At 45.1% G+C, this 14708-nt stretch overlaps 1 protein-coding gene across 2 annotated transcripts in view; it reads right to left on the reverse strand.

Moving 5' to 3' along the window:
* Positions 1-469: 469 nt before the first annotated feature.
* The window catches only part of grin2ca (glutamate receptor, ionotropic, N-methyl D-aspartate 2Ca), a 93629-nt gene continuing 79390 nt past the window's right edge, over positions 470-14708 (reverse strand). Inside the window, exons 6-13 of one of the 2 annotated variants that reach the window (XM_010891692.3) lie at positions 9460-9628; positions 8030-8183; positions 7537-7662; positions 7097-7326; positions 4517-4677; positions 4168-4355; positions 3530-3762; positions 470-2807 (exon numbers count right to left, since the gene is read on the reverse strand). In XM_010891692.3, coding sequence (XP_010889994.1) covers positions 1173-2807; positions 3530-3762; positions 4168-4355; positions 4517-4677; positions 7097-7326; positions 7537-7662; positions 8030-8183; positions 9460-9628 — 2896 coding nt within the window. In that variant the 3' untranslated portion in view covers positions 470-1172. Of the gene's footprint in view, positions 2808-3529; positions 3763-4167; positions 4356-4516; positions 4678-7096; positions 7327-7461; positions 7663-8029; positions 8184-9459; positions 9629-14708 lie in introns of both variants that reach the window. The other variant, XM_010891690.3, reaches the window with a different exon arrangement.

Genomic DNA, 14708 nt, shown 5'->3' on the forward strand with positions numbered 1-14708 from the left:
AGACAAGTGGAATACTGCAAGAGTGTTGTGATTGTTTGATCCCCTGTTACAGTTTGTGATCAGTGTAGGGTATTTTCATTATATATTCATGCACTGCAGTAGCTATAGGTTTTTGTACAGTAACCCAAAAATCATTCGGAATCAAAGACGGGATCTTTTATGATACAGCATGTTATGTAATATACAAATTGTGTTAAAACATGTTTTTGCACGTTATAACATACTGTACCATACAAAATGTGTGTCAAAGTAAACCTAAGTGACCTTTCCAGATTAGTCAACAGAGCTGGCCCAAAAGAGTTGAACTCATGCAGACGCTCAAATGTAGAGGCCTGTGATCTGATCTGCTTTTGGCCTTGGATCTGACCTGCTTTTGGCGTGGGATCTGACCTGCTTTTGGCCTGGGATCTGACCTGTAGTCTCACTCAGATACAAAAGGAGTAAAGGAAAAGGCAGACGATTCCAAAAAGCCTTTGACGTGGGCTTCCTCATTTATTAAAGAGTAGAGTAACAATGGGAATACAGATCATAATTTATTTTTGTCCCTTTTTAAAATCAAAAAGTCAAATTACATCAGTGATCCCTGGAGCAAAAAGCCTCAAACAGACAGCTTTCCCCAGAGCTCCTGGACTTACAAAAGTCGTGGAAGACATTTCTGTGGTTTGATCACAAAATCATGAATTATCGTTCTCATATATTCCACAAATTGCAATTTAAATGGAAGGATACCGAAATACTTTAAAATAAAAGAAAAATACTGGTTTGTCCAAACTGCTGAATTAAGAGTGAGAGGCTACAGTACATTGCCACCCTCTTTTTTCCTCACAGCAAGACAGCATTTAAAAATGTGAACAATCAACAGCTTAAATTTCAAGATATTAAACACTACTCAACATTGTCTTTTCTTATCACTTAAAGTTTACTTAACGCCCCAGCACTAATAACTGTGTCCTCTCCTTTCTTCCTGCAGCCAAGGATATTATTGCACTGAGTATAACACTCAAGTCCTGCTCTAGTAGCTACTTCATTCATTTTTTTGCTTAAACCAAAGGCTGAGGGGTTGGCTCCCAGGCTGGCTCCTAGGCTGGCTCCCAGGCTCCCAGGCTGGCTTTCCTCTCCACAGAGGGAGGAACAGTCCATCATTCTGAAGGTGTGGAGGGTGGACTTGGCTCTCAGACCTCAGACTCCAGACTGGACACCCTGCCCCAGGGCTTTGGCACATAGGGACTGTTGACTCTTCTGGCCACCAACACTTGCCTCCGGTCTCTGCTCCCGGACCCGGGCAGGGGTGGCTCTTCTCTTGAATACCCCACTGCACCCTCAAAGCCCCTGAACATATTGTTCTGGTACATCACCTGCCGGTCCCCCATACGGGGCACCAGGTTTGTATTGTCGGGGCAGTGGCTAGCGCAAGGAAACAGGTGGCACATGTCCTTGTTGTAGAACTGCCCGGGCCCCTGGGGCAGCGGGCCCATGTACACAGGCATGTCCGTGTAAGAGTTCAGGTAGGTGGAGTAGTGTCTGTGCACCACGGTGGAGGAGGAGCGGCGCAACGCGGCTGCATTCTGCAGGATCGCCTCCCTGTAGGAGGGCAGCCGGGTGGACTGGGAGTACTTGAGCTTCTGCTGCTTGTAGGGGTATGACCCCATATGGGCCGGGTCCAGGTAGGCGGGCTCAGCCGCCAGGGTATAGCACAGGTTGTTCCCCTGGCTGCCGTACAGCTTGTGCGGCTTGGGGTTGGCCACCACCACGCGGGGGAACAGGTCAGGCATGGTGGAGGAGGACGGCTTCTCGTCCAGCTGGCGGATCCTCTCGCTGCCCCAGGTGGCCTTGAGGAAGGAGGCGCGACGGTTGAGTTTGTCCTTCCCCAGCAGGGGCACGTCATCCATCTCCGGTTCCAGGTAGGGCTTCATGCAGGAGTTGCAGCTGGCACTGCCGCTGGGGTACTGGCCTCCTCCGCAGGCCATGGCGGATGCCACTGAGGCGTGGCTATTCAGGAGGTGGTTGGCCCTCAGCTCAGCCAGGCAGGAGGTCGGCTCGTCGTAGTCGTTCCTCCCCCTGGTGTCCGGGGGCTCCGAAAACACGTAGTTGTGGGTCCTCTTCTTCCTGGCCATGTGGTCGGGGGGGTAGCTGAACTTCCTGGCCAGGGGCGCTTTGTGGCGTTCCACGTAGATGTCTGGCACTTGGAACTCTCTGTAGGGGACAAAGGGGGAGCTGGGGTGCTGGGGCTGGCCCTCCACATACAGCCTGCTACTGTGGTGGGCGTGCGTGTACGGGTTGTGGGCGGAGGTGCCAGGGGGGGCGGGGTCCCTCATAGCGATGTGGGGACTGCTAAGGCTGGAGATGGGTAGCGTCCTCTCATAGACCTGGTGGCTACCGCGGGCCGGCAGGGTGTAGCGCAGTGGGGTGGGCCGCGTCACCACCCTGGGTTTGTCCAGCAACGGCTGGTTGGCACTGTCTCCGTAGTGGATGGGGAAGGTGGGCGTGAGTGCCCTCTGTGGGTAGGTGGAGTGGTTGTCCGTGATGCTCGAGATATAGGGCAGTCGCCTTTGCGCCATGTCGACGGTCGTTGCCACTCGGGGCGGCAGGCCAACGCGAACATTGTCGGCCCCACGCCGGCTCCAACTTTCTATCGTCTTGGTGGCATTGTCCAGGGAATTCTCCACTCTGGCTGAAGACACGATGTCCTTGGCTGTCTGCAGCATCTTCAGCATGTTGGCCTGGGTGTAGTTGGTGGTGACGTCCGGGTTTTGGAGGTTCCCATTGTGTTCAGAGTCCTCGACACCATTGAAGCAACTGTAGATCCCCTGCAGAAACATTTGGAAAACAGAGGAGATTAGCATAGATAGAAAAGCCTTGTCCGTTTTTGGAACAAATCCAAAACCCTACACAGTTTGACAAGATGAAAACCCCAAACCTGGACATCTGCCCACTGTTTCTAATCAGCTAGAAAACATGATTGAATGTGTTATCATTTTCACTTTGAGAAAATATAAATTCTATTATCCTAGCTTAGTAAGTAAAGAAAATTACACAGATTTGTATAAGCAAAATTGGGTTAAGGATTGTCTAAAATTGTACATCAGCAAGTTATTTAAAACTTTTATCCATTCAGGTCAGTGTAAAGAAAGACAGTAAACAAATAAGTAAATTGCCACTGGCTTAGTTTCCACACATGTCAAAACTTTAAGATGAAGGTTGCTTAAATTGTAATTTACACTTTTGTTTTTGCCCCCATTTATCATGAGCTGAACTCAAAGATCTAGGACTTTCTCTATGTACACAAAAGGCCTATTTCTCTCAAATATTGTTCACAAATCAGTCTAAATCAGTGTTAGTGAGCACTTCTCCTTTGTCGAGATAATCCATCCACCTCAGAGGTGTGACATATCAAGATGCTGATTAGACAGCATGATTATTGCACAGGTGTGCTTTAGGCTGGCCACAATAAAAGGCCACTTTTTCTGCATTTTAAGCCCAAATCAAAGTAGAGCGTTTATTTATCCATTATAAGGACAGCAACACTTACCCTGCTGATTGCAAGCAGGAAGTCGAGACGTTCCGACTTGCGTACAGAGTGTCTGAGCTTCCAGTAGAGTAAATGTTCCCAAGAGAACACCAGCAGACTGAGCCCCATGGCCACCAGTAGCATGTAGAAGACACCCGCCATGTTGTCGATGTCCAGTTTACTGCTCATCACCTCCTTTTTCTCGTTTCGACAAATTCCTGTGAGCCACACCGTTTGTAGTTTCTGTGTATCACCTGTGGAGCGAGGAGGGAACACAGGGAGTGTTAGATGTTTATTAAAACACTCTGGGTCTGGTTGTCATTGTGTGACCATGCCTTATCTCTCCCCTCTGTGCCACCTGACTAAGCACTCATTGTTATTTGGATCTCGGTCAAACCTCTGTGTTACCTCTGAGCGATCCGTGCCGCAGTGTACGTCACTGTTTTCTGGAGAGTAAACTTTTTCCTTTCGGAGGTTATATCCTACCTTTTTATATCCTACCTTGTTTTTGTGAGTGACACTTTTTTCACCGTTAATGGACAGCTCGTCAGTTTGACCATTACTACTGCTCTGACCTTGGCTGTAGGCCTAAAAGGATAAGTGCAACCTGGATTTACAGTTAGCATCCCCCCTTCCGCACGGGGTTAATTATAATTTACCATCAGCTAGGAACTGGAGTAAGGCCAAGTCTATGGGACGTTTCCAGCGTGACTCCTTCTGCAAGGCAATTCCGTAGCCAGTGGTGGCAAAGACTTTCCCACTTCCGATGGTCACCAGCTTGCAGCCCTCGTCTTTACCCGCCATGTAGTTCAGCACAGCAGCATCATAGATAAAGGCATCCAGTTTCCTATAGAGTAGGGATTTGTTTTATTAGAAAATGCAATGATAACCGAATTGACCACTACTATGTAATAACTAATTAAACATCAACACATGATTTCATATGAAATGTATTCTGTCCTTGACGTTGAAGTCTGCTTCTGCCAATGACTGTGTGATGATTATTACCCAGATTTGAGACTGTTGAGGGCGTCTTCCACCCCCTTCTGGTTGTATTTCACCATGTGGGCGTGCATCTCAGGGTAGTTGCTCCGAATGTTCCTCTCTGTACTCCCATTTGGGACCGTGCCAAAACGAAATGGCGGATACTGCTCCTGGGGCTTCTGAAACTGTTTTTTAAAATGCATAAGGGTGAAATCTTAATGCAAGGAGCCCACATCGTTTCACAGATTGTCTAGAAACAATGATTAGAGTTACTACAATCATAGTAGCTCTATTTCTTCAGCCAAGAAAATGTGTGTTGGTGCAATCACCAGATGTTCACCAAACTACACAAAAAGTAAAAAAAAGTCTGACAAAGTTGCATATTAAATGGGCATCTGAGTGGAGTGGGGGGGGGGGGCGCCCATGGATGTCTTTCAGCAATGTTCCTATCAGCAGAAATATTGATAAATGTACAAGGCTTCAACATTTTTCCCATTTATAAAAAACTACGACTCTGTTGGGGCAGCCCTTCCTGCTCTGCATAGTCACCCCCACTCAGTGGTTTTCTAAACATCTGGTACATCATCTGATACTGGTCACTAGCTATTGTAAAGTCTTGCTTCTTGCAAAAATAAACCGAGGTAGTGGGAAATGTGTTTATGCCATTTTATTAGGTCTGTACAGGCAAATACAAAGGAAGTCGATTCTAACGCATAATTCAAATTCCTTCATTCTAGATTGTGTTAAGGAGATGTTTTAGAATAGTAATTAGCATATTAAATAGTTGAGGTATTGTGAACAATTCCTTTAAGTTACTAAATTTGTTATACTTCTCTAGTAACCTTTTCTATTGAGGTATCAACCCTTTCATAGAAAGCCTAGATGCATGAAAAAACATTTTAAAGAAACATACACAATGACACTTAAACTTTGTACTTGAATATATGATGACCATTGTCTCTTTGATTTCTTCCTGTACCCTCAAGTTGCAATGAACTAGTCAGCTAAGGTTTTCCTCTCCATGATTTCTTTCTTTGTTAATTTCCACAGCTAATGTAACAATTAGAAGAACCAGTGAACAAAAAATTACATCTGCCAACAGGCCATGCTTTCCAGAGAATTAGAAAATGACTCCTTCCCCCTTGACTGTAATAAAAACTCCTAATCTTTATTTTGCCAGGTCCCTTTACCTCAGACGCAGAGTGCACCACATTCATTTAATTACCCAGACTGCTTCAAATGTTCTGCCTTTTCATTAACCTCATGCAAATGACAATTCCTAATAACCTTGGCTTGACGGAATGAGAGAAAGGTCCTCTGAGCCATTTAACACGAATGAAAGAGACCCTTGGTGCAAGTGTTTTGCGCTCTATGTTTCACAGCTGTCTTTTGGTGTGGACCTGGAGAGATGAAAACGTGATGTCCCTGCCCCCTTTGTCCTTTCCTGAACACCGAATGCATGAGGATGCTCAGGTCGTGATGACGAGGTCAAACTGCTGACACATGAATGAGTGAATGATGTGGTAGTGAATGAGGTGGTAGTGAATGATGTGGTAGTGTTGGTACTACTAGGCACAGCATGCATGTCATGTGGTGAAATCTCTGGATAACGGTTAACAGCTTGAGTCAAGTCTGCCCGGAGTAAAGCGTATAGGATTTAATGGAACTAGACATTGTTTACGAGGCAGGAGGAAGTGTTTTGGTCATGGGATCCCAGTACGATGCCATGCCTCTGAGGTTAAAGGGCCAATGAGGTGAAACATTCACCTGTCCCTACATTAACACCAGCTGAAAGCTATTGTCCTCCAAATCAGTTACTATTCCGTACATGTGGGATTCTTTTGGAGAAAGTCTCTATTTAAAATGTTACACACCTCAAATGAAATGTTCCTCCTGCGGTTTCCAGTCCTAGTATAATAGCTGGAAAAAATATTCGTTCTCAATAAGCTTCTTTGTATTCTGCACTGATTTAAATCTGTAGATGTCCTGTCTGTCAAAAGACACAGTAGGTTCTAGTTTTTCTTTGCAAATTAGAGCCGGTAGATAATGTGGGAAGAACAGTAAATGACTTTTTGGGAATTGTAATGAGCAGTGGACAGCTTGGTCGGTTTCCTCAAATGCCTCTTTAATCCCTTACTGCTTCAAAGCAAAGAGTCTACAAATCATTTCTAGAACTGAAGGTTTAACATGGATTTCCTTGTCGATACTGGTTTAGAGCACCTCCACGGACCACACAAATATGCATAAGTTAATACTAGAATATATAATCACTGGAAAATCCACTTGTGTAGTACATTCCAGAGGATTTGCAAAGACATTCCACCTAAAGACATTGGGGATCTAATTTAATTTTACCACAGACGCCGTGGATCCTATTATGTTTTTGTATGAGTGAAAAAGTCCCAGTCATGACATTGCGGCTCTGCCTGTGGTTATTTGTATTCTCTGAAACCGTTCACAGCCAGCTACTGTTTGCTCATCAAAAGTAGGCCACTCTATATTTTGCCTAAGCCTAACAGCAAACACTACTGTAAGTACATAATTCCAAGCCCCCCCCCCTTCAAAAATCGACCAGAATTACCGACGACTGATGAATCGTCCTACCTTTTTGTCACTCAGTCCAGAGACTGTGTCAATGTACTGTTCCTGGATCATGAAGGCTGCCAGGTTGGCTGTGTAAGAGGCCAGGAAGATGACAGCGAAGAAGGCCCAAACCAGGACCATGATCTTACTGGTGGTGCCCTTTGGGTTCTCAATGGGTACGGAGTTGTTGAAGACGATTCCCCACAGCAGCCACACAGACTTTCCAATAGTGAAGGTGGGGCCTCCAGGATCTGCCCAACACAGGGACGTGATGGTGGAAAACACAGAATGGACTCACTAAGAGTGTGTCCAACATGAGTTCACACACTGCTTCGCCGGAATTTCAAAATGTTCTCTGATGTGATTATAGAGATAGTTCAACCTACTTTTCCGGGACTTTCTACCATTGCTGATACGGGAGGGTGGGGGTGGAGGGGAAGGCGGTCGGAGCTGACACTCACCCTTGGCGCTCACCAGACTACGGTTGTAGCCCACGGGGCTGCAGTACTCAAAGATAAACACTGTGACTGCCACCACCGTCAGGCACATCACAAACATCATCACCCACACCGCCGGACTGTAGGGCTCTACAGAGGACAGGGAGGGAGAAAACACCTTCCTAGCAACCGCTGAAACCATGGGCTTACACAGCTGCTTGCCGGACAACGAGTATTGCTGTAGTATTAGACTTAGTCAGCAGATTCTGATAGGATTGCCCTTTATAAATGAGTTAAAGTAGCGCTGAACGGGCCTAGACTGGTGCGAGCCAGAACCACTAATAGGAGCATTCCGTTTCTGAAATGCAAAGCAGCTTGTTGTATATTCAGTTGTGATCTAAACGCTGACTAGAGTACCATTTTCATTTCTTATTTTCAGACGGTTAAACAAGTTATTAGCATCAACAGAAGCATGCGGGAAACAGTTTGTTTAGAGAAGCAGGTGTTACATGCTCACCAAGAAAGGCAGAGGGCGAGACAGTCCCGTTGCTCCTGGCAACCATCACACTGATCCCCGTCTCCACGAACGGCACAGAGAAGTCGATAATTTCTGATCGCTCTTCATTTATGGTCAACGAGCCAATGGCCATGTCTGCCCGCTTGTAGACCACCTGGGAGAAAGCAAAGGGGATACAACACAGAACGTCTAGATTAGTCATTCTCTTTCAGATATCATATTCACAATATTGCGTAAGTCAGGGAAACATCTGTGAAAAGTCATTAACTCGCTAACATTTTATCTCAACTAAATCTCTACCCTATAGCAAAGAGAGTACCTTTGTATATTTGTATTTGCACTACAGCCACATCTGTACAGTTGCAGGAAATACATTTTCTCTCTGTTGTCATAAGTGCAGACACATTAATAGTATTTGTCACAAATCTCCCCAAGACCCCCAGAAGGCTAGTGGATTCATTAGCTATTAACGAGCCACTAACAATGTCATAAAAATGGCAAAAATAGGTACAATACAAAATGGATGACATAACAACTGGATGACATGGTACACAAAAACTGGTATATGTTTTGGCCTGTGAGCACTTGGCTGAAAAGATACAAACGTTTGACAGTCCATATTTAACATTGACATGCATGTCTTTAATCCTGGTAGATGACATAGTGTGTGTAGTCTTGGAGCTGATAAACTACAACACCCATTCAGACAGACAGCAGCAGATAAACAGCCTCTGGTATCTAACCCGCCTATCATCTCTGCAGTGTCACCATCCATCATTTCTTGCCGATGCTAATCCTTGACCCATTAAATGGTATTGCCGCATATAGCATAGACCTAGTGCCTGCTACATAAGCCCCTGGCTCTGGTTGACAAAGAGCTACCTGCAGGAAGTGGGCATTTTAAAACCCTGTACAATGTTTGTTGCTACTGGATAGTCAAGTTATAGTTTGAACTGACAGATGCCGTGGTGAAAGTTCCACCATATATAGTATGTATCTGGTAAGGATTAAACTTCCCGTCCTATTTACCATATTTCTACTTTCCCTGATATGAAGTTTGCTATTAATAACCTCTTAGTTCAACATGTTGATTCTCTGAATGGCGTCTCATCAGCCATAATCATTGCTACTGTGGCCAACGTCCCATTTAGCATAACAGCTTTTCTCTACACTAGAACTAATGCTGTAACCTCCAATGGAACACGGTGGGCAAGAATAATTCATTTGTTTAAGGGTGGAGCTTATTTCCAAGAGCATTTACTTCTTATTGACCAAGAGATAAACTGCTCCCTGTTCCCTGCTTACATAAACCAACATAAACCCAAATTGGAGCTAACTCAGGAAACAGACAAACATTTATTGGCTTTTCCATTCCTTGATGAGCAAACTTTGTAGCGTAGTGCCTGTTAGGGTGACCGTAATCTCCTCACCTCTCCGATCATTCCATTCCAGCTGCCTCTCACCAGCTTGCCGTGCTTGCCGTTGGTGACCAGGTAGAGGTCGTATGAGAACTTAGTGGTGCGGGAGAGCTTCTTCAGGATGTCTATGCAGAAGCCCTTACAGCACAGCTTGGTGTAGGGCTCAGTGTGACCAACGATACTGGGGAGACAAAGGACAAAATCAAACACTAGAAGAGCAAAGATGTCTGAAGCCTTCGCCGGTGGTACCTGGATGGGGGTTTAAGGTCAAACAAGGTCAGACATATTCCACTGACTGAGCATCGTTGGGCTTCTATGTGTAAGAGTTGGTGTGCTTGATGCTTTTGCAGCTTTTATTGATTGAGTCATACAGTACTGAGCTGATGGTTACTAAGAAGCCCATTAACTGCTTTGCTCCCATTTCAATATTCAAGTCTTCCCTTTAAATCATGTTGTCATTGGGTACCGATTACACAGCTGCTATAGATCAATTGGATGTGAATGGACGAGATGTGTTACCATTGACCTGTAATAATGCTTAGATAATAAGGAAATACAAACACACCAGACATGACATTTCAAACACAAACAACAAAGTTAAACATAAACGTCTCTTTTTGTTTCATAAAAGCCCATGGTTAACGTTTCCACTACACGGACCAAGCATCCAAAAATCCAATTATCTATGATTTCTTATAGGAAAGATTAGCAGGAAACAACACATCGGGGGAAAAGGGAGGAGGCAAGGCAATAGAGAAACAGAACGGTATAAAAAGGCATCCTTGACGTGTGCACAGGAGATGACGTCAGGAGTGGGGGTGCAGGAAGAACTGGAGGGACCGAGCGGCTCCACATGCCTGCGCATTATGTCACGGTTACAACAGATGGACGGACAGCCGGGGCTGACCAAAACACAAAATAATCACAAACAAACAAATGCAGGAGGGAAACACAATGCTAGATTACTTGCTGCCTGGCTAATGGCGTGCTGGCCCAGGACAGATAAGCGGCCTACATAAGAAATCCTTTAGACCTTGATCCATTGCCAATGTCTCAAAGCATTCTCTTCATGCATTTCTCTGTCTCTCTTCATCTCAACAATTTCTCTCTTTCTCACTCCCTCAAGTTATAAAACATAACTGATGTTGCATTATGTGTGTTGCACATAGTGCAATACACGTTCTTTAAGCTGAACAATGTGAGTGAGGTCTACCCCAGCATGAGGTCCAATGTAAGTGAGGTCTACCCCAGCATGACATCCAATGTAAGTGAGGTCTACCCCGGCATGACATCCAATGTAAGTGAGGACTACCCCGGCATGAGGTCCAATGTAAGTGAGGACTACCCCGGCATGAGGTCCAATGTAAGTGAGGACTACCCCGGCATGAGGTCCAATGTAAGTGAGGACTACCCCAGCATGAGGTCCAATGTAAGTGAGGTCTACCCCAGCATGAGGTCCAATGTAGGTGAGGTCTACCCCAGCATGAGGTCCAATGTAAGTGAGGTCTACCCCAGCATGAGGTCCAATGTAGGTGAGGTCTATCCCGGCATGACATCCAATGTAAGTGAGGACTACCCCGGCATGAGGTCCAATGTAAGTGAGGACTACCCCGGCATGAGGTCCAATGTAAGTGAGGTCTACCCCGTCATGAGGTCCAATGTAAGTGAGGTCTACCCCGGCATGAGGTCCAATGTAAGTGAGGTCTTCCCCAGCATGAGGTCCAATGTACGTGAGGTCTATCCCGGCATGGCGTCCAAAATCATTTGCATGACCCTGTCAAAGAAGCTCTACTGATACAAGCACAAACACATTCGGCAGGAATGATCAACCGATTGAATCCAGGGGAAGTAAATGGACACCACCACCTGGTGCATGCAGTATCAAGTATGGGCTGATGACGGGTACAATAATAAATCAGCAGGATAACCAAAAAACGCAATTAGGAAAGTATTCTCTAGTTTTACACTAACAAGATAATGGGAGCACTGTTGGAATGCGTGCATGGAAAACATCCCTCCACTGCATGGTAGATTAACAAGTGAGTGAGTGACAATCAATGGACCATCAACAGAATAGGACTTCGGGCTGTGTTGACCTTGTCAACACGGTTAAAGTCACACATGGGCCCACAACACACACTTTTTCGGAGGGCTCACATAGATATTGCATTGCAAATCTGCAATATGGAGCGAAGGAGTAAATGGGGGAGGGGCTTACCCAGCAGCTCTCAGAAAGTGGCGGGCTGGGAGGACACAAGAGCACCACGTCGTGGGGTGTGGGGGACCGACTGAGCTCTAATGACACATCACCCCTGACCTCCCGCAGACCTCCGGGCTAGCCGAGCGTGCCTTCAGCCCGCGGACAGAAGAGGAAGATGAGGAGAAATGAGACGCACCGGCAGCTGAAGGAGGTGCTGAGCTGCAGGCCGTCTCGACAAAGGGTTCAGGGGGAAAAAGCGAGCGGTTTGGGAGGAGGCGGAGGGAACAGACAGGTCCCAGCGTTCCTCGTCTCACCAGCAGTCACAGGGTTAACCGCCGGGAGGTTAAGTGGGATGCTGATAGGCTGGAGAAGATAAAATAGTGTGCCTGTGTGTATACGCCTGTGCGTGCTTCTTTAGTCAGTGCGCGTGCCTGCGTTAATGTGTTTGTGCATTTGCTGACAGAAGGCTGCGTTGTTGTCACTGCTAATGTAATTATTTGAGTATATAAGCGTCTGCTTATCTCAAGGGAATCCAAAGACGCAGTTGTTTTTGGGTCTGTATAAACAGCAGCAAGCCCTTGAAACATTCACCTTTGAAACAAGGTCATTTGGACCACGACGCTTTGCGTTGTTCATGTGTAGATTAGTGGTGAGTTGGTCTGGGGTATAGCTTAGGGAGGTTGGGTCCAACCCATACATTTTTATCTCAACGTCAAAGTATGCTCTGTATGTAATTCTATGATTATTTTAATCCATCTCACACAGTATGTTTTGTACTGATTCAAAATGACATCTACTTTCCCCCTTACATATATACATGTTATCCCCATTATCCATCAATCAAGAAATAATAGTTTATATGAAACACTCAAATCTGGACCGTTCCAGTCTGTTTTGTCATTGTAACCCTCTAATATGGGACTTATGTAGACCTGGGACACCAGGTGTGGGACATTAATGATGAGGTAGAACATAAAAGCAGCAGGGTAAGAGTTGAATCCCCTGATATAGAATGCTACATGGATAAAGAAATAGCAGTCACAATATAATACTGTGATGCTTTTGTCTACAGTAATCGTTTTTTCTTCTTACGGTAATACGCTGGTGTATTTGTCTTAAAATAATACAGTGATGTTTTTGTGTTACAGTAATACGCTCGTGTGTTTGTCTTAAAGTAATAGAGTGATGTTTTTAGTCTTACAGTAATACTGTAATAGAAATGATTCAGCTTTGATCTTCTGTGGTTGCTGCAAACAAGAATTTCACTCTCCTATATATGGGCCTGTATATAAGCTAGTAGGGTGAAGATTTACAGAGAGCTCTAGAGAAAAATAGATTAAAAAAAAAAAACACAGAAATAGGAGTCATATTCAGCCTGAACACGGTAGATATCAGTAAACTGAACGATTGTAAGTCATGTCTCTCTGAGGACGAAAACGCGTGATCGAAATACAGGGCCCAGAAATAGTCCAGTCTGACGGATGGCTTGTGGCGGTGGCGCCCGGCTCAGATGGGCAACGTGTGCGTGAGTTATGGCCTCAGCAGTGGTCTCGGGGCATGGAAGAGGTTTCTCGGTGAGGCATTAATTGATTAATTGATGCATATGCCATGTCTTCCTGCTTCCCTGTCTGGTCAAACAGGAAATATTATGAGTAAAAAAAAAAAAAACACTGACTACACACAGGGTCCATTATCTGCCGGAGGCACCATTGGTTGTTAGTGACAAAGCCCAAGGTGTTGTACCATTATCAATGGGCCTACATATCCACTCACTAACTGGGCCCTTTAATTGCTTTCTTGGTCTGTCCAATTGCTCTAGGAACCCATTGATTGGCAATGTTGTTCAACATGAAATGTGAGTATAGACAAAAAAAAAAAACAACAACACTAAAACAATGCAGATTATAACAATGGGATGTTTTGGTCGGCGCAAGGGGGGGTGGGGGGGGGGCGTTCTCCAAGCAGCTAAAAATGTTCACAGAAAAAAGCTCATCCCTTTCTCCTGGTTAACACCATTGTCAGTGACGGATAATGGGAAGTGTTGCCTTTCCCCTTACCCATTCGCTAATGAATCCCGCTATCAGTCTCTAGGTGTCCAGGATTGATGAGGCGGCCTAATCGACCAATCTAATTGATATCCCAGCGAGCAGCACGTATTTCCCTCATTGAGTCACACTGTTATTACTGTGATTGCACTCTGGCCGTTGGCTTTAATGAGGATCTCACCCCTTGGTGTGATAAGGACCCAGGCCTGGTCTAATGGTAGGACAAGAGCCTCTTCATCCTCCTCATGGCTAATGGCACTCTCCCAGCTCAAATTAATCAACCACAGCATGTTCTACACCTGGGATTTCTAACTAAATGGGGTTAGCGTGCTGCCATTAGTTGGTTTTGTATCCACAGGGGCGTTAGATTGTGTACTTTCCAACAAGGAATAGTTAGCATGACAGGTTCATGGATGACGGGATTTGATGAAGTAGATCCCTTACGATCCTACATAACTGCAGAATGTGTTCTATTTGTTACATTCTGATAGAACCTAACAGAACTTCTCTACAGCCTATGAGGCATCTCATCAATAATGGTCTTTACACATAATTAACATAACAGGAAATTAATAACAGTATAATCATGTGTACCAAATGTACTATGAATCAAGACTGTGAGAATCACATATTGTATGTGTCATCATGTTACGTGCAGTTCACTTATTCTAGTAAAGTGTTTTTCCAACAAATCACTGATAATGTCATGTGTGGAACCATCAAAGCAGTTTCAAGCAGGTGATTCGCCTTTACTTTGGTACTGAACTCACGTGGTGAGATGTAAATCCCTGCAATATAAAAATCACAATTTCAACTGTTTGAATGGAATAAAAGGAATGGCTCTCCTTTTTTGTGTCACTTCACATACTGAAATGGACATGGAGAAAAGAAAGTAAACCAGAGAATTGTTTGAGGAGGTCAGACACAAGATAGTAGCCAAGCGTGGACAATATCAAGGCGACAAGTCCCTCACTAGAGACCTTGATGTTCCTGTTTCTAACGTATGTAATGATGTC

Source organism: Esox lucius, chromosome 11, assembly GCF_011004845.1.
Source record: "Esox lucius isolate fEsoLuc1 chromosome 11, fEsoLuc1.pri, whole genome shotgun sequence".
Classification (NCBI taxonomy): Eukaryota; Metazoa; Chordata; class Actinopteri; order Esociformes; family Esocidae; genus Esox; species Esox lucius.